The sequence below is a fragment of the Hippopotamus amphibius genome, chromosome 7 (genome assembly GCF_030028045.1).
Source record: "Hippopotamus amphibius kiboko isolate mHipAmp2 chromosome 7, mHipAmp2.hap2, whole genome shotgun sequence".
In the NCBI taxonomy this organism is placed as follows: Eukaryota; Metazoa; Chordata; class Mammalia; order Artiodactyla; family Hippopotamidae; genus Hippopotamus; species Hippopotamus amphibius.
Window position 1 is genome coordinate 10,510,701 of NC_080192.1, and position 22,863 is coordinate 10,533,563.

Below are 22,863 nucleotides of genomic sequence, written 5' to 3' on the forward strand. Positions count from 1 at the left end.
CCTGAGCCGGAGGGTGAGGACCTGTCTCCCACTCAGTCTCTACCGAGAGGGGCTGCAGCCTCCCAGAGTCAGCCAGCACACATTCAGATATGCCCTCAGGTGACCACACTTTCTAGGTGTGTGCCCTTGTGTAAATTAACATCGCCTTGCTAATCCCCATTCCCCAAGAAGTAAAGTGGGATGGGTCACGCAGGCTTGCTGGATTTTCTGAAGGACTGAAACAGATCGGTACATAAAGACTCCGCAAGGCGTGAAGTGCGACTGTGCTAAGGTACCGCTGCACACAGAGAAGACTCTGGAGCTGGCGCCGATCATTTCATGAAGCGGCTGGGCCAGTTCCAGGGGGAGCAGGCTCAGGCAGGGGCTCCTCCCCCGCCCCACCCTGGACACAGACGTCAACCCACAGATATACCCACTCGCACTTTATTGCGTACGGGAGGACGGGTTACAGTAGGGGTGGGGGGGGAGGGGAGGGCCCAGCCCCCACCCCCACCCTCACTGGCACGCGATAATAAATAAATAGCTGGGGGTGGGGGTGGGGGAGAGGTGGCACAGCACGGACAGCACAGTGGGGGGCACAAAAGCCCCCCTCCCAGGCTGTGGCCACTGTCAACACTGGTCTGGGGCCATGATCAGGGAGGGGTGGGGGTCTCAGCTACAGAAGCCCCGGAGCCACCAGGTGGCCCCCTCTGTGGAGGAGGGATGTCTTCTGCACTTGGACCCTTATTTCTGAACAGGAATCTGGACCCCTGGCTGGTCCAGTCAGACCCAGATTGTCAAGCGGCCACTGTCTCTCAGACTTCAGGACAGTTCTAGTCAGGATCCAAGAGACTCACGGGTCATTATGACCTAGGGTCCTGACTGGTCTACCCAGGACCTAGGACATGAAAGGGTCACTGTCACTCAGGCTCCCAACTGGTCCACCCAGGACCCAACAGCAATAAGTCACCATCACTTAGCCTTCTGATTGGTCCATTCGGCTCAGGACAATGATTCGTGGTTACCTAGACCTCTGATTGGTCAATAGGAACCCAAGGCCAGGACCCAGGAGCAGGCAGAGCTCTAGAGGCCCCCGGGAGGAGGTAAGGGATTAAGTGCTCAGGGTTAAGGGAAATCCTCACAAGGCATTAGGGTCCAGGTTTAAACAAGGGGAGGTCAAAGGGCAGGATATAAGGCCACCTGGCTGAGTCAGGCCAGGGTGAACCAGTGGGCGGGAGAGGGCAGCTTCTGGGACAGCAAAGAGTGCCCAGCCACGGCTGGGACGGGGTGTGAGGGCCCTGACACTTTCCCTGGGTTCCAGCCCCGCCAGGGTAGAAACTGGGGTCAGGGAGCTGGTAGCCCTTAATGCAGCTCTCGGTCCATCACCTCCATCTACAGGAACAGGGTGAGGGAGGGCTGTGGCCGCCGTTGCAGGTCAAGTGGCTCAGTCCTCCAACCCCTCCAGCATGTCTGCGACGCTCTCCACGTAGTAATGGGGCACGAGGTCGTCCTTGCCGGCTGCCAGGTAGGCCTGGGCCTCCTCCAGGTGGGAGACGCCTGTGAGCGTGAGCACGGTGGTCATGCCACAGCGGTGGCCGAAGAGGATGTCGGTCTCCAGGCGGTCGCCCACCATAAGCATGCGGCCAGGGTCCACGCCGAAGTGCTCTGTGATGCACTCGAACATGTAGGGGCTGGGCTTGCCCACCACCAGGGCCTGGCGGCCCGAGGCTATCTCCACGGCAGCAGCCAGGCTCCCGGTGCCTGCGGGGACATGGAGACAGTCAGTGTGGGCAGTGGAGAGAAGGCATCCAGGCCCAGAAACTGGAATTCCCACTGAGGCAGCTTGGCACAGGGGTCAAGTTAGGCACTTAAATGAGTCAAAAAGGCTGCCTGCTTCCAAGTCTGTGTAGGGGTTAAGAGCACAGACTCTGCAACCAGCTGCCTGCGTTCACACCCCATCTCCACCTTTCTTGGGCAGGCTATTTAACCTCCCTGTACCTCAGTATTCCCATCTCTTATATGGGGATATCAACGGCAGTACCTCATGTGGGCATTGTAAGGCCTGAATGAACCACTGCAGGCAACCAGGCCTCAGTCAGTCCTGCCTGCGCTTCACTATTTGACCCTGGCAGCTGTACGCCTTTGGGCAAGCCAACCTCTGAGTGTCCCTGGACTCACTGGAAAGGGAGATCTAAGTAATGCCGACCTTCAAAGAGGTGCTGTGGGCACCACAGGGGCAGGTGCTTTGGAATCGGAAAAGCCCTTAACAAACAGCATTTGTGGTCACTGCTACAAGAATGTGCGCTCCTGGCATCAGAAACTGGCACAGCCCTTTTGGAACACAGCAGGGCACAGAAATGTTCGCACCTCCGACCTAGTCAGCCTCTGCCGGGAAAGGGATCACAAGGCGAGGATTCAAACTGGAGACAAAAAGCTACATGCTGGAAGATGCCCGCGGCTGTGGTGCCTATAATAAGCAAAACTGTGGAATGCACCCACGTGTTTAACAATAGGAGGACTGTTAGAAAGGGACAGTTCTGATTCCCAGCCCAGTACCATCCTGCCCCACACAATGAGTCCACTGTGCCCGTCCCAGGGCCACATCTTTGTGCCAGAATGTTCTACCTCCACACTAACGTCCCTGGACAAATGATGATAATAGTCAGTTTCCTAAGCACATTCTGAAGTGCTGGGGGCCGTGTGGGAGCTCATGAACGCCCATTTTACAGATGAGAAAGCTGATGTTCTGTGTTGTTAAGTAACTTGTCCAGGGTTGCACAGCTTCATAAGTGGCAGACAAAGGATAAGCATTCAGGTAGGTCTGACCCAGCCATACGCAGGGCCAGCTTGTACTGGCTTGGAAGTCCTGCATGTTTCAGTTTCAGGAATTCTGTGAGCTAGAGGTTAAATAAAGCCACTATTAAAAGTCAGCTTATATGAACAATCAAGTGAAATGTATTTAAAACAAAGGTAATTAAACTCTCAAAACTCATCACTTCCTAATTATCTTACCATTATTTGTGCTCTTGAGGTTATTTGCATCTGTAAGGATGGAAATACTACAGAATGGTGTGTACCTATCTTCCCAACCCCTTGATGGGAAATGACTTCACATTGGTAGGCTGAAATCTGCCACGGGGGGGGGGAGTACTTACACCACAGAAACTGGCAAAAGGTATAAATCAAGGCTCTTCCAGGTATTAAACAAGAGTACTCCACTGGTCCGACCCCACATGCTCTGGGCCTCCTGTTTCCCTTGTCACAGCAGATGACACTCAACTTGATTAAGCCAAAGGCACAGAAGGTGCACAAATAGCAAGAATCCTCAGCCCTGTGGCCCTCAGATGAAAAGGAGGAACTTCCCCAGGATCAAGGCAGAGCTGGCCCAGAGCAACCCTGTTGGGAAGGTCTCCCTGCCCTCTGACCTAGAACTTGCTGGCTTGTTTTCCTGAGAACTGGGTAAGGGAGAAAAGCCATTTGCCCTATTGGTTAGAAATTCCTTCCAGGATGGGAAGGGCTCAACTGAGTCACCCCAAAGTGATTTTCTCAGCTCAAGAATGGTAGCTCTGGGGACTTCCCTGGTGGTCCAGAGGATAAGACTCCACGCTCCCAATATAGGGGGTCCAGGCTCGATCCCTGGTCGGGGAACTAGATCCTGCATGCTTGCCACAACTGAGTTCCCATGCCACAACTAAAGATCCTGCATGCCACAACTAAAGATCCTGCATGCCACAACTAAGACCCAGTGCAGCCAAAATAAATAAATAAATTACAAAAAAAAAAAAAGAATGGTAGCTCCGTCAGCATCTTCCTTTCCTACCAGGTCTGAGCCGATCACTCTTGGCCCCCTGTGTCCCACCTCACTCACTCAGCCAATATTACTGAGGCCCAGCTGTATGCCAGGCACCGTGCTAGGCACTGGGAATACAGCAGTGAATGACATGAAGATCCGTACCCTGGGGGAGCGAGCATCCAAGCAGGGGAGTCTATGAACACAACTCTGTCCTCAGACCACTACATCCCACTCTTCTCAACATCCCATCATCCACGACTGGCACATGTTTTGCTAGTGACGTATTCCTAAGACAGTAGGCATTTCTATTTGCCCGTTCAAGTGGCCACGTGGTAACAAGGTAAACACACAATTTAGGAGACCCATAGGGACATGGGAGGGGGAACTGGGGTGAGATTTGCATTATTTCAGATTTTATGTATTTTGGGGCCTTTATTAGTATTTTTATTCCACTTTCAAGGCTGCATGATTCAGCTGTGCACAAACAGGACAGCAGCGCTGGATTTGTTAAGCTCTGTCTCCCTCTCTTGCTGTGGGAATGACCAGCAGAGCCAGCAGGCACAGGTGGGTGCTGAGACCCAAGAAGCACGCGTGGGCAAGGCCTGGTCTCTTTCCAGCTCCTCCACACTATCCTTCCTGAGCCTCTGGGGGAACTTCTGAATCCACAGCCTTAACCCGAGCTTTGAGACCTCTGGAGAAACTCACTGTTCATAGCATGGCCTAGGGCAGGAAGGAGCTGCGGCAGCTGGGAGCCCTGACCAGCGCCCTCACCTTGGATTTATGGGGAAACTGAGACTGAAGTGGTTATGCAGCAAGTAGGTCTGCAGCAAAGCTAAGACAGGCCTAGAACTATAAGATTCCCTGCCTGAAACTGGTTCTGCCATGGCCTAAGCCCTGTTCCATTCCCTAGTTCCCTGTGCTACAAGATGCCTCCTCCAGGAAGCCCTCCCAGATCTCGTCAGCTCTAGGCCCTCCCTGCCACCCATCATAATACTGTGCCTACTCTTCAGTCAATTCCACCCTGCCCTCCCAGGATTTGGTATCAGTCGAGTGAGTGGCCAGAAGGGAGGGAGTGATGGAGATCCGTACCTGGTCTCAGCCTATTGGCTGGCTGTCCACATACACACTCACTACTGTCAGGTAGCCTCTGCTACCATCTGCTCTTGTCTAACCTGAACCCTCCAAGATGTAGGAGCCTCACTTGCTCCTGCCTCCTCTGCAGATCTGAATTCCCTGATGACAGCAGAGAAGAGTGCCTTAGATGGAGGGGGTGGGGTTTAGAGGTTGAGGGTAAAGTGGCCTCAAGAGCCAAGTTCAGGTCCCCTTGCTCTTGGGAAGCTCACTTCCTTTCTCTTAGCCTCAGTTTCTTTACCTGGGAAATGGAATAATAACTTCCATCTCCAGAGTAATTCTGAAACTAAATAACAGACACCAAGGTGCTTCATAAAGCTCTGTAACATGAAAGGGCTTGGGTACAATTTACATCATCTGAGCACCTACTATGTTGTAGGCACTCACCCTGATCACTCTCTCCTCAGCGAAACTATGGTTACTACTCCCATTTTTCCCCAGGGCAGAGATGCTCCAAGGTTATGTAACTTAAGATTACAGAGCCCTGGAGCTGGAACTGCAACTCAGGTCAAACTCCATCCGCCTCCTGTGCTTCGGCACACTTGCCTTCAACCTGACACTAGAAACGCCTGTTCCAGTCCTCCAAGAGGGGGGCCACCCTTCCAGGCTTTGTCCCCAACTCTCCAACCTCACTCCGGTTGGTGGGTGGGGAAAATGACAGGAGTCCTTGAGGCTGGTTCAGGAAGGCTAGGGTTGGGAGTCGGGGCCCTGGATTCTGCCTGCAACTCCTTGAGCCACAATGGGCCTGTTTCCTCATCTCTCAAACCGGGACCCCACTGCTGCCCCTCACAGGGTGACGGCTGCAAGAATTACCGCATGTGGACATGAAAGCATCCTAAGCTCTTGCTGGGTGCGGGCCGCCCTCACATCCCTCCTGGAGACGCCCCTTCCCCACCCCTCACCCCCAGGAGTGCAGGCGAGTGTGCAGGCGAAAGCGCAGGCCGCCCCCCACTTCAGTTTCCCCGCTGGCCCGGCGCTCACCGGGGGTCCGGCTGCCGTCGCTGAGCGGATGCCACGGGTCGCGATCGGTGGCCACCAGCAGACAGTCGGGGTCGCGCAGGTGCGCGCAGGCCTCGCTCAGCTTGGCGAAGGAGAAGTGCTCGTCGTAGCCCACCAGCACGGCGCGCACGCGCGGGGTCGCGCCCGGGTCCTCGCCGGGGTCCCCCGCCAGGCGCAGCCCCGCGGCGCGCAGCTCTGCCTGCAGCCCCTCGCCGCCCAGCACGAACACCGCGCCCTGCGCGTCCTGCGGCCCGAGCAGGCGCTGGCGCAGCCAGCGCGCGGCGCACAGCGCGGAGCTGAAGAGCTGCTCGGCGCGCAGCCCCCCGAAGCCGAGGCGCGCGAAGCGGAGGGCCAGCTCGGGCCGCGCGCGCCGGCTGTTGTTGCTCACGAACAGCACCTCCTTGCCAGCCCGCGCCAGCCGCTCCAGCAGCTCCGGGGCGCCCGGCACGGCGCGCTCGCCGTTCCACAGCACCCCGTCGCAGTCGAACAGGACCCCCTGCGCCCGGCCCAGCACCTCGCGCAGGGCCGCGCCACGCAGCCGCTCGCAGCGCGCCATGCAGCCGGCTGGCTGCCCGCACGCCCGCGCCGCGCCGCTCTCTTTCCGCGGGCACGGCGCGCTCGCCCGCGGCTGGCCGTCCCTGGCACCTGCCAATCGGCGCGCCGGAAGGGCCAGGGGGCGGGGTCACGGCCTGGCCCGCGGGTAACGGGGGCTAGAGTCTCGAGGAGGAGCCGGGCAGCGAGCTAAGGGAGCCTGGAGAAAAGGGCGGGATCGCGGGCGCCACCGGGGGACCAATGAAGGCCTAGCCTGGTCCTTCGTCCTGCCCCTTAGCTCCGCTGGGCCAGTAGTCGCTGAGCTTCAGCCCTAACTAGCCTCTTGCAGGGGTGGGAGGCTGAGAGACTGACGCTATCTTTGACCAATAAGGAATTACAAATAGACAATATGGCTCGCTCAGCGTTTTCCAGCCAATCAGAAGCTTAAGACCGCTGGTTGCTAGGAGGAAAACAGATGCTAAAGGAGATGTTATCTTTGGGCCAAATCTCATTGCCCTCTGGACCTTGGAAGCTACAGTTTCGAGCGAAATCCTGAGAAGCGTGTGGATGTGATGGGAAGAAAGGCACATGTTGTCCTCCCGGACGCTGTAGCCCTTGGTCTAGACCAGTGCTACTCCACCCTGGCTGTGCGGTAGAGTCCCCAGGGGAACGAATTTTTTTTTTTTTGAGATGTAATTTACATACAGTAAGATGTGTAGATCTTAAATGACAAACGCGTTTTAAAAATACCAATGTGTGGCAGGACCCCAGAAATTCTAGTTTAATTGTTTTGGATGAGACCCGGCATTTTTTTTTCTTTCTTCTTTCCTTTCTTTTTTTTTTAAATTACCCAGGGATTCTACTGTGAGGCCGGAGTGGAGAGGCACTGGGCTAGAGGCAGCCTATCACCTGAGGACCCTGGAGCGGGAAGAAGACAGAGCAGCAGTGACCAGTTGCCCGGGACAGTGAGGGGACCCAGCTGCCTAGGTCCCTACTTGGGGAGGAATGTCATGATCCTGAGGTTGTCTGCCAACCTCTGAGAAGGCTCTGAAGACCTGTCTGTCCCCGCCCCCCCAGCACCCCCCACCGGAAGTTCCAAAGACCTGGGGAAAGCCACACCCTGTCACTCAGCCTCTGAGGCTGATATTTTCCGTTCCTCAGTGCCCTGGCTTTTGCTCCTATCCTTTGCAAAGCTGGTCTCCCTCGCTTGGAATGTTCTTCCTTCTTCCCTTTTTTCACCTGGCCAGCTCCTGAAAGACTCCCCCTCAATATCGCCTCCTCCAGGAAGCCTTCTTGATATCCACCCTCCACCCACACCCACACCCACACCCACACACAACCAGTGTGGGTTAAATGGCTTGCCATGGGCGCCGAGTGCTAACACTGGGCTAGGAGTCCACCAGCACGGTGCACGTGCGCGGTGAGCTAACATGGGCTCCCAATGCCATAACACTTGATTGGTTTTTTTTGGCCTTGCCACATGGTTTGTGGGATCTTAGTTCCCCGAGCAGCCACTGAGCCTGCCCACTCGGCAGTGAAAGCGTGGAGTCCTAAGCACTGGACCGCCAGGGCACGTCTTGACACTTGATTCTAATTGTCAGTTCTCCTGCCTGTCCTTTTCCAGGAGCTCCTTGGGCGTAGGGCTGAGTTGGGACCTGGCCCGGAGTCTGGCTCAGAGCAGCCTCAGGGAGTGTTTGAGGACAGATCCATCCCTGCTCCACAGGAAGCCTTCGCTGCCTCCTCTGGGAACAGAGAACACAGCAGTTTGAGGAAACAGCAACAGCAGTCATCACTTATAGGGCACCTCTGTGTGCAATGGTGTTGCTTTGGTCTTTACAAGAGTGTCTCATTTAATCCTCAGACCAACACTTCCCTAGTGGAAGCTGCTAAAGAGTTTCACAGATGAAGAAAAGGAAACTCCAAGAAGTGAAATAAGTTATTCAGGATGTGAGGAAAAGATCCAGGCTCTGGAATCGGGCAGACCTGGGCCAGGTCCGTGCCTCACTTGCCATGTGACCTTGGTCACTTTCCGAGCGTCAGTCTCCTCACCTATAAGAGCTAATCCTTTACTTCCCTGGAAGAGGATTAAATGGAAATCATGACTAGAAAAGCACAATGTGAAGCATAGAGTAAGCGCTAAAAACATTGGCTGTCATTATTTCAGACAGGAAAAAAGAAAGGAGGCAAAGAATAGGTAATTTTTTCTCCTTTATCAAAGTGGCTTCTTTATTTCAAGGACAGAAAATAAAACTATCATTTGGGCAGCTGCTCCAGTTTTGTCCAAAATAATTTATTTACCAGCCTTACAAAAAAATATGCTGGCAAGAGAAAAATAAAAGTCTTGTAGGAGCAGGCAAGCCTCTTCTTCCTTCTGGCGGCTCCCCTGGAACCCTGCCAGAGAGTGGGGAGTTGGCTGAGGGGCCCCCCCCAAGCCCAGGATGGATCCAAGAGGAAAAAGGTCTGGAAGTGGAGGACTGTCCTGAGTCCTCCTTGCCCTGGGGGCCAGCCCAGTGGACACCGAGGCACTTGCAGGCAAAGGCTGGAGGCCACCACCCCCCTGGGAGGGGGGAGGGCTGTGTCCTGGGAGGACAAGGTGGGAAGGACGGGATGCTGAGGGCTCAGTCGGTCTCTGAGGCAAGGCTCCTGGGCCGGGGCTGAGGGGGGATCACTGGGGAGGTGGGGGCCCCTCCCTCCTCCGGGGCCGTCCCCAGGTCCACATCTGCGGGCGCGCTCAGACCCACTGGGCTGAGGGAGGCTGGACCTGGGGAGGCCGGTGAGGGACGGCTCTGGCGCCGGGCAGGCTGGGGGGCTGTGGGGGGCAACGGGGGCGGCACCGTAGGGGCCCGGAGGGTGCTGCCAACCAGACGGCGGGGCAGAGCCCGGGGGGTCACTGGGCTGCCAGAGCCAGGGGGCGGGGGTGGGGCTGGAGGGGAGCCGCGGGTGCTGGAGGCCTGGGGGGGCGGCATGGTGGGCCTGGCCGGCGCTGGGCGCTTGGCTGTGGAGAAGAGGGGCAGTTAGGCGTCTACACTGCCTGCGGCAAATCCCTAAGCTCTATGCCACCCATCTTGGCATCTTTGAATCTGCTGTATCTGCTGTTCGCTCTGCCGGGAACAGTTTCCACGCTGGCTGCTCACCATTCGGGCCTCTGTCCATGTCTGTCCTCAGCTAGAGGCCCCCTCCCCCACCCTGCCCCAGTTCCTGTCATACTTTCCAGTCGTATTTTCTTCACGGCACTTCTTGCCCTCTGAAATGATCTTGTCAGTTTCAATTCTGCTCGATTACTGCTCGTCTCCCTGACTAGAATGTGAACTAAGTGAAGCCATCTTATGTCCAGCTGGCTAGCACAGCATGTGGCTGGCACAGTGTAGGTGTTCAGTACACATCTGTTGAATAAAGCAGTGCTGCCTGTTCCACCTGCCGCCTCTGGGTCCTCCTCACCTCCTCTCAGAAGCCCACCAGGACTGCCCCACCCCAGCGCTCAGATCCCCCTGCACAGTCCAACCTCACAAGGCAGCCAAGGGGCTGGGTGGGGCCGGAACTTCTGGAGTCTGGTCCTAGGTCTGCCACCCCCCCCACTGGAGGACCTGGGCAAATCACTTGCCCCCAGGAGCCTGAGTGTCTTCATTGGTGACATGGGATGACAGCTTTGACCTCGCAGCATAGGTGATGCTGTGACAGTCCTTCCACTCGGGCTCCAGTGAGCAAACATCCCGCTTGCCCCCCATTCAGGAATAGTAGCTAGAAGCCCCCTCCTGTAAGAAGGTCCCTGTGTGACCTGCCAGCTCCTGCTGGTCCAGAGGCTCCGATGCTGCTCCATCTACTTCCATCCAGGTGGAAAACTCCGGAGCCCCCTGGGCAGGGTGTCCCAAGTGTCCTAGTAACCCTGGCAGACTCTCCACCTGAACCCTCGGCCTTCTCACCTGGCTGGCTTTAGGCCACCTCAACAGGTGAGTGCACCAAACGGACTCAGAAGGAGGCCACCAAATCACCGCACCACCACCACCCTCCTTCATTGTCCTCTGAAAACCCCATCCTCCCTGTTCACTCTGTGATCCCTGGGCTTCTTGAGGGATGGGACTCCACCACCCCCAACACTCACGATCGCTGACCTTTATCGAGCATTTACTGTGCGCTGGGTATGGGCCAGGCAGCACCATTTAATTTTCCAAACAGCCCCACAAGGCAGGTGTGGTTACTGTCCCATTACACAGAGGAGGAAGCTGAGGCACAGACAGGTGAAGTCATTTGCCCAAGGTCACAGAGCTGGAATCTGAACCCAGGGTGTCAGGCAGCAAACCTGGTTCTTAGCCACCTGGATTCCTGGCCTCCCCTGGCTGTCTGAAAACATGGGACGCTCTGGGATTGCCTACCCCCTCCTGCTGCCCACCCTCAGCCCCCCTTCTCCTCCCACCGCCAACTCACTCCTCCGAGTCATGTCCTCTGCTGGGGTGGCTGCCTCCGGGGGACTCCTACTGACCTTGGGGGAGGCTGGTCTGGGGGGTGCCTCGGACTCTGCCCTGCAAGGGAAAGAGAGGGTCAGGGTCGGCCTTGGCCATCTCCCAGAGGTCTCCCGGCATCCTGGGGAGACTCCCAGCCAACAGGCTGAGTTTGGGTCCTCCCAGACCTTGTGGCGGGGCCTGGGATCTGACAAGATGCTCCTGGCATGGGCCAGGGTTTGTATCCACTGTGCCTTGGCTGCTGTGTGGCACTATGACAGTGTCCAAAGTTCCGCATGTGGCCAGGATGAGGGGTAGAAAGCAGGGCCTCCCCTCCGCCCCAGCTCTCAGCCTCCATGTGATCTTTATGGGATGTTTCGGCTACTAGAAGCCTGAGAGCCGACAAGAAGCAGAGGAGGAGGCCGTGGCTCATTCCTGGCTCTGCTCCGTTGGCTGCTCCTTGGGGAGGCCTTTCCTGACCCCCTCTTTCCTGACTCCTGTTCCCTACTCGACCACCCGGCCCTGGCTCGACTGTCCTTCATAGCACACGTCACCGCCTGACATTCTATTGTGCCTTGATCGGTGTTCTGGTTGATGCTGTCTCCCCATCCGCTGGAATGTGAGCTCTAAGGGCAGCATTTGTCTGCCTTTCCCATCTGAGGAAATTCATGGTTTGGGCTCCAGCAATCTGTGATAACTGATCAGTACCCGCTGGGTACGGAGGCAACATGGTACCACACAGCCCTTCCGATTTAAAGGATCAAAGAGAAGACAGGAAGATACAGTATTTTCAAATTCTAAAATGATCAGCTCCCTAGTTCCCTAAATCTCCAGGGCCTGAAATAGTGCCTGGCACATAGTAGGTGCTCAGTAAAAAGCCATATAACACAGCAGGGAACGCATCAGAGGCTGAGAAGGATATGTTTCTGAGTCTCTATCCCACCCATGCCAAACTGGGAAACCTGGTATTTGGGATGAAAATATAATAATTATATTTCCTCAAATGCTACTGGACACCCTGAGAGATGGTGCCTCAGGCTGAGACTCTTGGGGCAGCACGGGGCCATTCATTCCTTACCTTTCCTTGGGAGCCACTGAGGCTGGGACAGGGGCCAGAGCTGGAGCCGGGGCAGGGGCTGGAGCTGGGACATGGGCCAGGATGGGCGTGGCAATCGATGGAAGCTCCTCAGAAGCCGGCCTGTTGCTGGCCTTGTCCTGGGAACAGGCTGAGAACAGGCCTGACACATTGAAGTTGATATCTGCAGACAGAAAGGAGCAGGTCTGAACTTTCAGAGCTTCTGCCGGCCTCCCCGCCTCAGCTGGTGTCAGGACCACTTTCCCTTTCTCCTGATTTTATCTGGACCGTGTTTTGCCTTCCCACTCCCAGGTGGGCCTTACAACAATCCCATGAAGCAGGCACGATCATCCCCATTTTACAGATGAGAAACTGAGGCTCAGAGTGGAGAAGCCATTTCCTCCAGGCCTCATGGTGAGTTTGCAGGGCTGCCAGGGACTGAAGCTGAGTCTGGAGGGCACCAAGCTGGGCAGATGAGGGCACAAAGGGACACGTTCACAAAGGTGGGGGCTTTACCTCCAGGGAAGAGGGTGTCTGCATTCTGTATCAGAGCCTCAACCACGCCCACCACCTGGATGGATGAGACGGAGGCTGCGTCCAGCTGGGCCAGGTCCCTGGGACAAAAAGAGAGTGAAAGTGAGTCATCATTTCGCAAAGCCTAGTGACCCCAACTCTCTGGCCCTGTGCTAGGCACTGGGGACTCAAGGATCAGGTGAATAACAACCCCTCACGTATCACCGCACTTTACAGTTTACAAAACATTTCTCCATTTATTATCTCATCTAATTTCCAAGGCAAAAATTCTCAATATTTGTCTAATTTCTTTCCAACTTAAAGAGGAGGAAATGAAGGTCCAGAGTGACTTCCTAAAGTCCATCTCTGGAAGGTGGGGGGGTGGGGCTAGAACCAGATCTCCGGGCTCCCGGCAACAGGCCGCCAAGCACCCTCTCACTGCCATTACCCGGAATGCCTATCTCCAAAGCCCCACGGGGTCCATGACCCCTTTGGCCGCTCCTCACAGCAGCCTTGACAATAGGAGCTGCTCAACCCACTGCAAGGATGGGGAAACTGAGGCCCCGGGGAAAAATAAGCAGCAGATGTTTGGAGCGGGGAGGGGACTGCCACCTTCCTCCAACCTGTGGCCACTCACCCTTCTTTCTCAGGGGGCCACAGCAGGTTGGGCCCCAGGACAATGGCGATGTTGCTCGGTGTCATCTTGTTCACCTCTTGCTCCTCGGCCAGCCGTGCCAGGAACTTCATCAGGTACCTGGGGCGGGGGAGAGGGGTTGACCAGCGGCAGGGCATCTTGGGCCATGAACACCCATGGATGCCCCCAAGACCTGAGACTTTCCCAGCCTGGGGTTTCCAAAGAGTAGCAAAGACACCACACAGGACATGTAGGAAAATGTTTATGAGTTACATTAGTCGACCCCCTGAACACCACCTACGTGTCAGGCACTAAGTTGAGAACCTCCCAGCCACCCTACAGAGCAGGGACTGTTATGCTCCGCATCTTCCACACGAGGGCGCCGAGGCACAGAGAGTTAAACGGCTAGCCTAGGACCACATAGCGGCAGAGGTGGGATTTACAGCCGGGTGGTGCGGCTTCACGGTTCAGGGTACGGGTTCAGTTCAACATCTAGTATAACACAAATATACAGCTAATACATCAAAGCTGTGTTTTCAGAAATATTGCTTGGGATAAGGGGGCAGGACACCAGCTTAGGGCCCTGAAGTGCCACCTGGGCCTTGGCTTGGGGAGGCCGGGGGGCCGGGGGTGTGCTCACCTGAGGTTGTTGTGGTTCTCGTGGGGCAGGTGGCTGCACACCTCCTGGAGGGCCTCCAGCCGGGCTCCCGGCTCCTTCAGGCTGGGGAGGGGGAGAGCCCTGGTGAGCCCGGCCTGGGCGGCCCCTCTGCAGCCTCGTCCTCCCCAGCACCCGCCCCGCCCCCATCCTCACCTGGCTGCCCTCATCCAATCGTCATAGAGGTCAAAGGTCATCAGGGGCTCCGGCAGTTCCCGCAGGTAGGACTTGAGGGCACCTGGAGTGGTGGTGGGGGCTCAGATGCAGCCCCCCAAGCCCCCACCTTTACCCCCAGTGCCTGGCTCACTCCATGTTAGGAATCTTTAGCCCTTCTTCCCACTAACATGTCTAGGTCTGAGCGCTTCTTTGGGTCACAGGCTCTTTTGGGAAAATGAAGAAGCCTAGTGATCTTGTCCCTCGAAAAACATACACACATTTCAGGGAGCTCACCATGGGCCCCACATTAAAGACTCCCATGTCTCCTCAGATGTCTTCTCAGCAGATTATCATGCCTAAAGTCTAACTATTGTGGGATCATTTCAGGCAGCTTCTAGGAAGGGATTTGTGGGGAAGGCCCTCCATCTAGGGCTCCTTGGAGCAGGTACCTGCCACGGCGTGGGGGTCAGAGCAGAACTCCTGCAGGCTGCGGGGGTCCGAGGCCATTGTCTGTTTGAGGCGCTTCAGCACTGAGGCCCCGGCGGCCAGACGGAAGAGCCCCTGAGATGCGAGAGGGGGCAGGTGGGGGGTCATGGAAGGGTGGGAGGGGCAGGACACCCTGGCTGGGAGGCCCTGGCCCACTCTTGGCCTGGGGTAGCCCTCGGGGACCCCACCGGGCTGGTGGGCAGAGGGAACACCAGCGTATCTGTGGTTCTCTCAACTCTCAAGGTCTAGGATTCTGAGCAAAATGGGAAGTCTGCGAGGAGCTGAGAAAAGTCATGGGGAGACGGGAATCTGGTGAGGAGTGGAAGGGAGACAGGAGGCCCAGCAGGACCGTCCTGAAGCCTAGGTCTGTCTTTGGGTGTGATCCACGTGGTAAGGGTCTGCCCTCAGGAAAGCAGCCGATATGCTAGCACGGCCGAGGTGCAAAGGATGGAATAGAGCAGCGTGCAGCTGTGAGGCACGTGGAGTCTCTGGCCTCACGGCCACCTTCTCGCCTGCCACTGGGTACGTCTACCCGTTGGCCTCTGTCTCCCCCGCGCAAAGCAGAGCCAATGAGGGCTCCCGCCAAGGGTTATTGGGATAATTCAACGGAGCAAGGAGTGCAAAGGGCTGACGGCACGGTCACTAAGTGGGAGGTGGTGTCTATTCAGCAACAGGAGGCCACACCTTCTCCCGGCACCTGCGTGCTCATGGTGGGATCACAGGTCCCAGCACAGGCGGGCAGGTGTGGGAGGTGTGGGACTGAGGGAGGGCCCCGGTGCTCCTTCCCCACCCGCCCCAGCGGGCCCCACCTCTTCCTTCATGCCCTCAGAAAGCAGCATCGTGACGCAGGCCTCGATGGGCAGGGCGATGTCCCGGCCCAGCTCCTGCAGGTGGGTTCCCAGAGGCACCCCATACACCCTGGAGAAGGGGGCGGCCGTCATCGAGGGGGAGGGGTCTGCAGGGACGAGACAGATCAGCGGCCCAGGGTCCTCCCACCCCTGAGCAGGCAGGTCAGGGCAGACAGGGGCACCCCCAGACGTTCTCAGGGGGCTACCACCTCCCCCCTGACCATCCATGCCACACATCCTGAAATCGTCCAACACATCTCTTGAATCTGTCCCCCTCCACTGCCCCCACCGCAGTCTCTTCTGTCTCCTGACAGGGTTCTAGTCCGGCCCCTTCATTCCACCCTCCGCGCAGCAGCCAGAGCAAGCTCTCCATCGCAAATCTAATTGAGTGCTCCCTTGCTCAGAACTCATCCCCGGCTCCCTGTTGTCCTTCACGACGGAGTGCGAGCTTTTTAATATGCTCCAAACAGGGTGGGGGTCAGGGGTGGGGGTTGGGGCCCGCCTGTGCCCCCACCTGCTTGGCTGTGGTTCTCCCTCAACTCAGCCAGGACCGTGTCCAGCGAGCTCAGAGACTTGCGATGGTAATCGGCCTGAATCTCCATGAGCTGTGGGGACAAGGGGGCACCCCGGGGGAAGAGAGGGAAGCTGAGCCTCCCCCCTCGGGCCACAAACGCAGACCTCTCCCTCCCAGCATCTCGCAGCGGGGCTCAGTGGCCCCCGAGCTCCGGGTGGCTGGAGCCTGGCTTTGGACTCACGTGGATGAAGTAGTTAGCATAGGTGTCCTCCTTGGTGGCAAAGTGGTACAGGTCGGCCAAGTACTCGTCCTTGGGGACAGAGAGGGGAGGGCTTAGACCAGCGAGGCTGGGGCCCAGTGGGGAAGCTGGGAGGGGGTAGCGACTTGCCCAAGCTGTGCAGGGAGGGTCCCAGCCAACTTTCCTCTCTCTGTTTAAGGCTTGCTTCTGGGGCCAGCCCACAGTGACCCCTTCAAACTCCTGAGGGGCTTTTACCCCTTCTCGTCCTCTTCTCTGTGTCCCTAGATTCTCAGCACAGTGCCTTGTGTTATTCACTACGCATTCGTTCACCCACCCTTCATTCATTCACTCACTTAGCAAACACACCGAGATTCCAGGGAACAGACGTCACTCCCTCCCGGGTGTTATGCGTATGGTATAGACAGAAGCGGCTCCAAGGTAATGGCTAAGTACACAGACCTCGGAGCCTGACAGCCCGGATGCAAATTCCAGCTCTGCTGCTTCCTAGCTATGTGGCCCCGGGCAAGTCACGTCACCGCTCTGAGCTTCAGTTTCGTCACTTGAGAAATGGGGACAGCACCCACGCCTGCCACCCCCACACACGCAGGAAGCCCAGGTGCCCCTCACCTTGCACTGCTCCACCTTCCTCTTCAGCTCTTCCTCCTCCTCCTTCAGCATCTCCACCTTGTTGGCCGTGGTGGTGTAGCTGCCTGGGCCGCCGCCCAGGCCCGGACCGCTGCCCGAGTTCTTAGCTGCCTGACTGAGCCTGGGGACGATCCCAAGGCGGGGTGGTCACTGTCCCCATTGCAGGTCCAGAACCAAGGGCCCCTCCCTAGGCCTGACCACATAGGATTCTGGAATTTATAGACGCAAATTCCAGAGTTGCACTGGCCTCGGGTCTCAGCCGGCCTGGGCAGAGTGCTCTGGGGCACCCCCTGGTGGCGGGCTTGGTGATCATGGCCATGCACCTTCGGAGAGGAGGGTGGGGGCTCTCCCGCCATCCAGGGATCTTGGAGGATTGTTTATGGCTACCCCAGGCTTTGGGGTACCCCAGCAGGCACAAGCACGTGCACACATGCGCACACAGGCACCCTCACACGCACCGTCACTGCATGTCTTCCTAAGGACCCGGCGTGTGCACTAGGACACACACTGTACTCAGTGGGCCCTGCAGTCTCCTCCTCGTGGGGGGAGGGCCTTGAAGTTCTGTGGCCACATCCGTGGGCTGAACCAGGCGTGAACCCCACCTACAGTCTGTGGCTCCCACCTGCTCTTGAGCGTGTTCCAGTCAGACACCAGCTTCTGCAGGCTTTTCTTGTGCTTGAGGATGGCTGGCAGCTCCTCCTGGGGGGCGGGCACAGGAAGGGCTCAGCGGGCTGCTGCAGAGGTGGGAGCTAGAGGCGGGGGAGGCTGGGGGCCAGCGACGGGGTCAGGGTCACCTCACTCAGCCTGCTGAGCGGCTGCAGGACGTCCCGCTCCAGGGTCATCTCAAACTCGGCCAGGATGCGGGCCAGCTGGTTCTGAATGACACAGCTCATCTCCAGAGCCTTCCTGTGGGCACAGCACCAAGTGGGCCCGGGCTCCCACAGCCCCTCACCCGCCTCTGGAGAGACGGGGGGCCTCCTCCCTCCCCCTCCCCTCCTGTCCCTATCTCTCCTCAGTCTTCAGTGAGCCCATCGCAGGCCTGGCTGCCTTCACTGATCCGGACACGGTTCCAGCCCCGACTCTCTCCCCAGCCTGGTCATCCTTCCACTGTGGATGTCCTCCCTGACCGGGACCCCCTCCCAGCCCCGATCCCTCCTTGGCATCTCCAGGTGAGGGCCGAGGCCCCTGTCCGTGCTCACCCCATGCTGGAATCGGGGTCCAGCTCCTTGAAGCTCTCGGCCATCGTGGTGGACAGAGCCATGAGGGGAAGCTTCTTCTGCAGGGAGGGGCAGGGCCGGCGGTGAGCGTGAGTGCTTGCCCGCCTGGCGGCCCTCCACCCCTCTGCCTGTGCACACAGCCAGTCTCCTGGGGGGAGAATCCCACCAAGGCCCTGGGTGTGGACAGGGGAGGCGGGATCCCAGAAGGGCCAGAGTCACAGGTGAGAGTGGCAGCGGGATGATGACAAGGCACGGTGGAGGTGACATCTCCCCTTGACCATGTACAGAGCCCCCAGCCATCTGAGGCCCCCCTGCCCTCTCCCAGAAGCCACTTGATTGGGCAGGAAGATGTGACCAAGTCTCGTCACTGAATGGAAAACTAAAAACAGAGGGCATGGAGCTTGCCCCAGTTCACACAGCTAGAGGGAGAGTGGAGGAGCCAGGAACACAGCCTCGGAGTGGGCCCTCTCCCCTGCTGCAGGGCATCTGTGGCTGACCTAGCTCCTGCAGAGCTCAAAACCCTCCATGGCTGCCTATTGCTCTGGCCACACTGAATTGTTGCCTGGTTACAAAATATGCCTCCAACACTCCCCCCTAGCGTTGTGGAAAGCACCAGTTTAGGTCAGGGTGACCAGAGTTCAAATCTCAGTTTTGCCAGTTACTAGCTGTGTGACCTTGAGTGAGTCACTTTACCTCTCTGTCTCCATTTCCTCCTTGGGACACAGTGTTAATTAAGGCAGCCTCCTCCTAAGCTTGTTTTCATCATTAAGTGAGGCAATGCATGGAGATATCTTAGCAACAGACTAGCAGTAATCAGTCCCTAAATACTGGCTGCTGGTGAATACCAGTGAGTAACACTCAAAATCCAGCTCAGATGCTACTTCTTTCAGGAAGCCCGCACAGGCTGCCCAGCTGCAAGCACCTGCTCTGGGTACTGACTGGACAGAAAGGTTCAGGTGCTGTCAGAGGCCTGGTTTTGGCTCAGAGGATTGGGGCAGAGGGGGCGGGGTCAAGAAGGGGATGGAGAAGAAATAGGACCTCATGCGTGGGGTGCCCGAGGGGCCTTGGGGCAGAGCAGTTGCCATCCCCTTGGTGTCAGAGACTCAGACTAGCGGGGAGACCCCAGCCCCGACCTCAATGCCCCACTGGACAGAGGTGTCCTGCCCACGCCCCTCCTCCCCGGGGCCCCCACTCACCACCCGCTTGTCCATGTCCGCCCCGCTCTGGCCCTGCAGACAGGCCTGCAGCCGTTTGTGCACATTGTGGGCTGCTCGCTTGGCCGGCTCCAGCCGCTGCTCCACCTGGGAGGGGTCCAGGGGTTAAGCATCGTAGGGGCTTGTTCTCTCCCAGAGCAGGAACTACCTTTCTCTTCCCTCCTCCTGGGGACCCCATGGCCAACAGCGTGGGAGTGACTCAACGCGGGCCCCCAACGGGCATCCCCGCCCGGCCCTCCGCTGACAGCCTGCACGGGCCTGCCCTGCCACCCGCTGCCGGCCCAGGCACGTACCTGCTGCAGGTCCTCACCCAGGAACTCGGCCGTCTCTGGGGTGCTGCGGGGGGAGACAGCTTCTGCTGAGCTGGCCCAGGTTAGGAAACCCCCTGCCTGCTCCTGCACTGCCCCCAAACAGGGCACCTGAACCCCAGTTGCTTCCAGTGCCCCTCCCAGTCATTCCGCCCTGGGTGGCCCGCCTGCCTCATCCGAGTCAGAACACATTCCACGGAGGCGGGAATGGGATACCGGGCTTTTTCCTCCTCCACCCAGGGCTGTGTCCTGAGAGAAGGCGGACGAAACCGAAGCAGGGACTGGGGGAGGCTTTCTCTTCTGCTGACCCGGGAAGAGGAGGCCCGGGCTGGCCCCAAGAACGGGAAGTGTGCGAGCTCAGACTCCTGGGCTGTCAGTCACACAGGACTCTGGACTGTGGTGATGGGCAGGTCCTGGGTCCCTGCCCGGGGACATGAGGGGACACTATGGGGACACAGGCTCAGAACAAGGTAGCCTGACTGCCCACGCTCACACAGGCGTCTGCGCCCGTGTGTGACCAGAGCAGGTCTGTGGACACCCAGTCCTCTCCCCCGAGCCCAGAGGACGAGAAACTCCCAGCGCAGGGGGAAGAGGAAAGAAGACGGGCCCTGTGAGCTCCCCAAATTTCCGGCCTCCACGCCACCAGCTCAGGGCCTGTGGTGGGAACAAGGGGACTTGGGGATGTTTCCACCTGAGGCTAAGAAAAGCAGAAGCAAGACAGAGAAGCAAGGAGGCCTCTGGGCTAGGGGCTGGCGGGAAGAGGTGCGGGGCAGGGCAGGAGCAGGCCCCTCCTCCCATCGCTGCCAGGACCCTGTCTCTGCTGCTCCCCCAAGGTCTGGGGCCCTGATCGACCCTCCCCCCCACCCCAGGCAACCAGAGATGGTTAACGCTGTACAGAGGGGACAAGTGAGGCCAGGGGACCGTCCACTCAAGGGCTCATGGAGACAGAAGACCCAGCATCCTCGATCCCCCACCCACCCTCCAGCCAGGGGTGGGGGTGCCCCTTCCCCCAAAGGCCAGCGCCTGCCCCTCTTACTCTGGCTGGGAGGTGGGGGTGGCAGTCAGAGGGGAGGAAAAGAGGTGGCCGGTCAGAAAGTGGCTGTCCAGCTGTCCTCAGTCTCTCCCCCAGCCCCCACCTCCCCTAGGGTCCTGCCGGGTGAGGATGGGGCTGGAAGGGAGGGGGTTGACACTCACCGCCCCGAGCTGCCCGTGTGGGCCAGCTGCCGCATGCGATGCAGCTGCCTCTTCATCATCTTGGGGGCGGGCTGGGGGCCGCGGGGTCACGGTGGGGGTCGAGGGCCCGGCAGCCCCCGGCCCAGCCTGCCTCTGCCCGCGGCGCCTCTCTCGCCCCGGATGGGTGGGCGGCGCTCTCCGCTTCCTGGGCCAGCCGCTCTCGCTGCTGCTGGCTCTCTCCTCCCCCGCTGGCGACTCCGCCCCCGGCCCCCAGGTCACTCCTCTCTCCAAGTTTGTTTTCTCGCTCTTTCGCGTCTTCCGGGCCCCCACAAGGGCCCCCCCACCGGTGCCGGCGAGTGTGGGTCCGCCGGCCGCCCGGCGATCCACAGGTTGTGCGCGCGGCCCCTCCTCCCCGCCCCGCCCCGCCCCTCCTCCCCGCCCCGCCCCGCCCCGCCCCGCCCCTCCAGGCGGGAAGCAGGTAAGCCCTTCCTGCCACCGCGCCGGCCCGGCTTCCTGCGTTCTGCCCCACCCGCCGGCCTGCAAGCCCTGGGTATGAATAACCTTGGCACCCTCTTAAAGGGGAAACAGGGTTCCCTGCTTAGGAGGCAGAGGCCAAGGACAGGCCCATCTAGGCCTCCCAAAGGATGCTGTCCTGGACTCCCTTCCCGAAGGACCTCCCGGTCACCTCCAGCTAAAGTTTGCCCAGCTCACCTGCTGGAAGATGGGCTGGAGGTTTTGGCTTCCCGGGGCCACCCCGCTGCAGCGAGCCCTTGGACAAGTCCCTGGAACTCTGGACTCACTGCCTCTAATGGCCTGTGGGTCAGCTGTCCTGACTGCCCACCTGGACGAGTAGATAAGACATCCCTGCCTGCTTCTCCAGCACGCGTGCTTCTGCTCCTGGCGCCCCTTTCACGGGGGTGCCCGCCACCCTCCAGCCACAGCGAAACCTCCCAGAGCAGTTGCTTGACACCATGCTCTCTTCCAGGCCCAACACTGAGTTTCCTCCATCGGTGATGTCCTTTATCCCGGCAGGCTTCCCTAGTCCCTGCCTTAACTTCTTGTAAAGCAGCAATGAGGAGGGTGCTCTGACCTCCCCCAACTCAGCAGTCGTTATTTCTTTGCCCTTCCACCCGATACAGACTTGGACATACAGTAGAGGCTCCATAACTATTAATAAAAGATGAGAGCCTTTGGTAAACAGTAGGCTCTCCTTACTCTGAACCCCTGCACCCCTTGGGCATCGGGAGTTCCGGGGTTTGGGGGAGAGGGAGGGGCCTGGGGGAGAGTCTTCGCACACCCACTGCACTTTGCCTTGTTGGAGTTTCAGTTCAGTTTGAGGGTTACTTGAGCACCTACTGTGTGTGGGTGGGCAGACTGGTCACTTCTGAGGGCAGGACCGCCACCTGAGACATCTCAGTGTGCCCAGTGCCCAGCATGGGGCCTGGCACACAGTGGGCACGTGCTGGACACTGGCTGCCCCTCCAACTCTCTAAAGGGAGAGCCAGGCAGAGCCTGGCTGGGGCGGCGCGGGGGTGGGGGTGGGGCTACAAAGGGAACCTGAGAGTGGCATCCTGGCTGGAAGTTGGGAGGCTCCTGGGTCAAAGGCTTAGGCCAGGATGAGGAGATTGGTCCCAGGCTAGGTTTCCTTGCTCACTTCCCTTCTCCCAGCTGGAAGACCTGGAGGGGATTCTAGAAGGCGCCAGGGCTTGAGGAATACCTCAGTGGAGGGAGACATCAGAGTCCAGCATTAGACTTGGCTTCTTAAAATGTGGGGCTATTCTTTGCAATGTCTGGGTTCTAGTCCTGGCCTCTCCACCTTTCTCCCTGGACAGATCCCAGAACTTCGTGGTGACTCAGTTTCCCCTGTCTCCGCAATGGACATAACCTACTGTGTGCAGAACTAGGAAACTGAAGACTCCCCAGGCAGCAACTTGATACCAGGTGCCACTGTCCAGCCATCTGGGAAATCACCAGGCTACATGGGATCCCAACCCTGTTCCAGCCCTGCCTCTGGCCCAGACCATGCTGGCCTGGGCTTGTCCACTTCCCCAGCTGTTCTGAAGGTCTTTGAGGGCAAGGCCTGGCTTCTACCTCTGTCTCTCCTAATCTTGCCTGGGCCTGAGCACCCGGCTGCAGCTTGGGGAGGGATCAGTCCATGTGTGCTGTAGCAGCAGCTGCTGTGGAAACACCTGAGCCATGGAATGAGGCCACCTGAGCGCTGGACCTCCCATCTGGGCTCTAGACTCCCCTCCAGCCAGCCAGGCCCAAGAGCCTTTGTAGGAAGGGCCCCTGGGTCCTCCATGTGCAGGCTGCTGTAA

The 22,863-nt window shown here is 58.5% G+C and overlaps 1 protein-coding gene across 8 annotated transcripts; it reads right to left on the bottom strand.

The window, feature by feature from the left end:
• Positions 1 to 411: 411 nt before the first annotated feature.
• LOC130856472 (chronophin) lies at positions 412 to 20,950 on the bottom strand. Of its 8 annotated transcripts, XM_057740830.1 has the most exons (19): positions 20,567 to 20,950; positions 19,358 to 19,400; positions 19,047 to 19,151; positions 17,833 to 17,909; positions 17,428 to 17,539; positions 17,256 to 17,332; positions 16,616 to 16,754; positions 15,992 to 16,060; positions 15,751 to 15,841; positions 15,198 to 15,343; positions 14,352 to 14,463; positions 13,903 to 13,984; positions 13,732 to 13,812; positions 13,095 to 13,211; positions 12,461 to 12,558; positions 11,948 to 12,128; positions 10,856 to 10,950; positions 8,952 to 8,958; positions 8,632 to 8,816 (listed from the first exon to the last, which is right to left on the bottom strand). In XM_057740830.1, exons 1-19 carry the CDS (start codon positions 20,623 to 20,625, stop codon positions 8,687 to 8,689), a joined length of 1,821 nt encoding a protein of 606 aa, XP_057596813.1. In that variant the 5' UTR covers positions 20,626 to 20,950; the 3' UTR covers positions 8,632 to 8,686. The 8 variants fall into 8 exon arrangements, with proteins under 8 accessions (XP_057596811.1, XP_057596814.1, XP_057596813.1 ...); XM_057740831.1 differs by lacking the exons at positions 8,632 to 8,816; positions 8,952 to 8,958 and adding an exon at positions 417 to 1,740; XM_057740832.1 differs by lacking the exon at positions 8,952 to 8,958 and having other exon boundaries at positions 8,632 to 8,824.
• Positions 20,951 to 22,863: the final 1,913 nt, after the last annotated feature.

Coding starts and splice junctions, on each gene's coding strand:
- LOC130856472 (XM_057740824.1), bottom strand. CDS start 20,625: ATGATGAAGAGGCAGCTGCATCGCATGCGGCAGCTGGCCCACACGGGC. Junction 16,061..16,615: donor GGAAGGTGGAGCAGTGCAAG/GTGAGGGGCACC, acceptor TCTGTCCCCAAG/GACGAGTACTTGGCCGACCT. Junction 13,813..13,902: donor GATTGGATGAGGGCAGCCAG/GTGAGGATGGGG, acceptor CCCCCTCCCCAG/CCTGAAGGAGCCGGGAGCCC.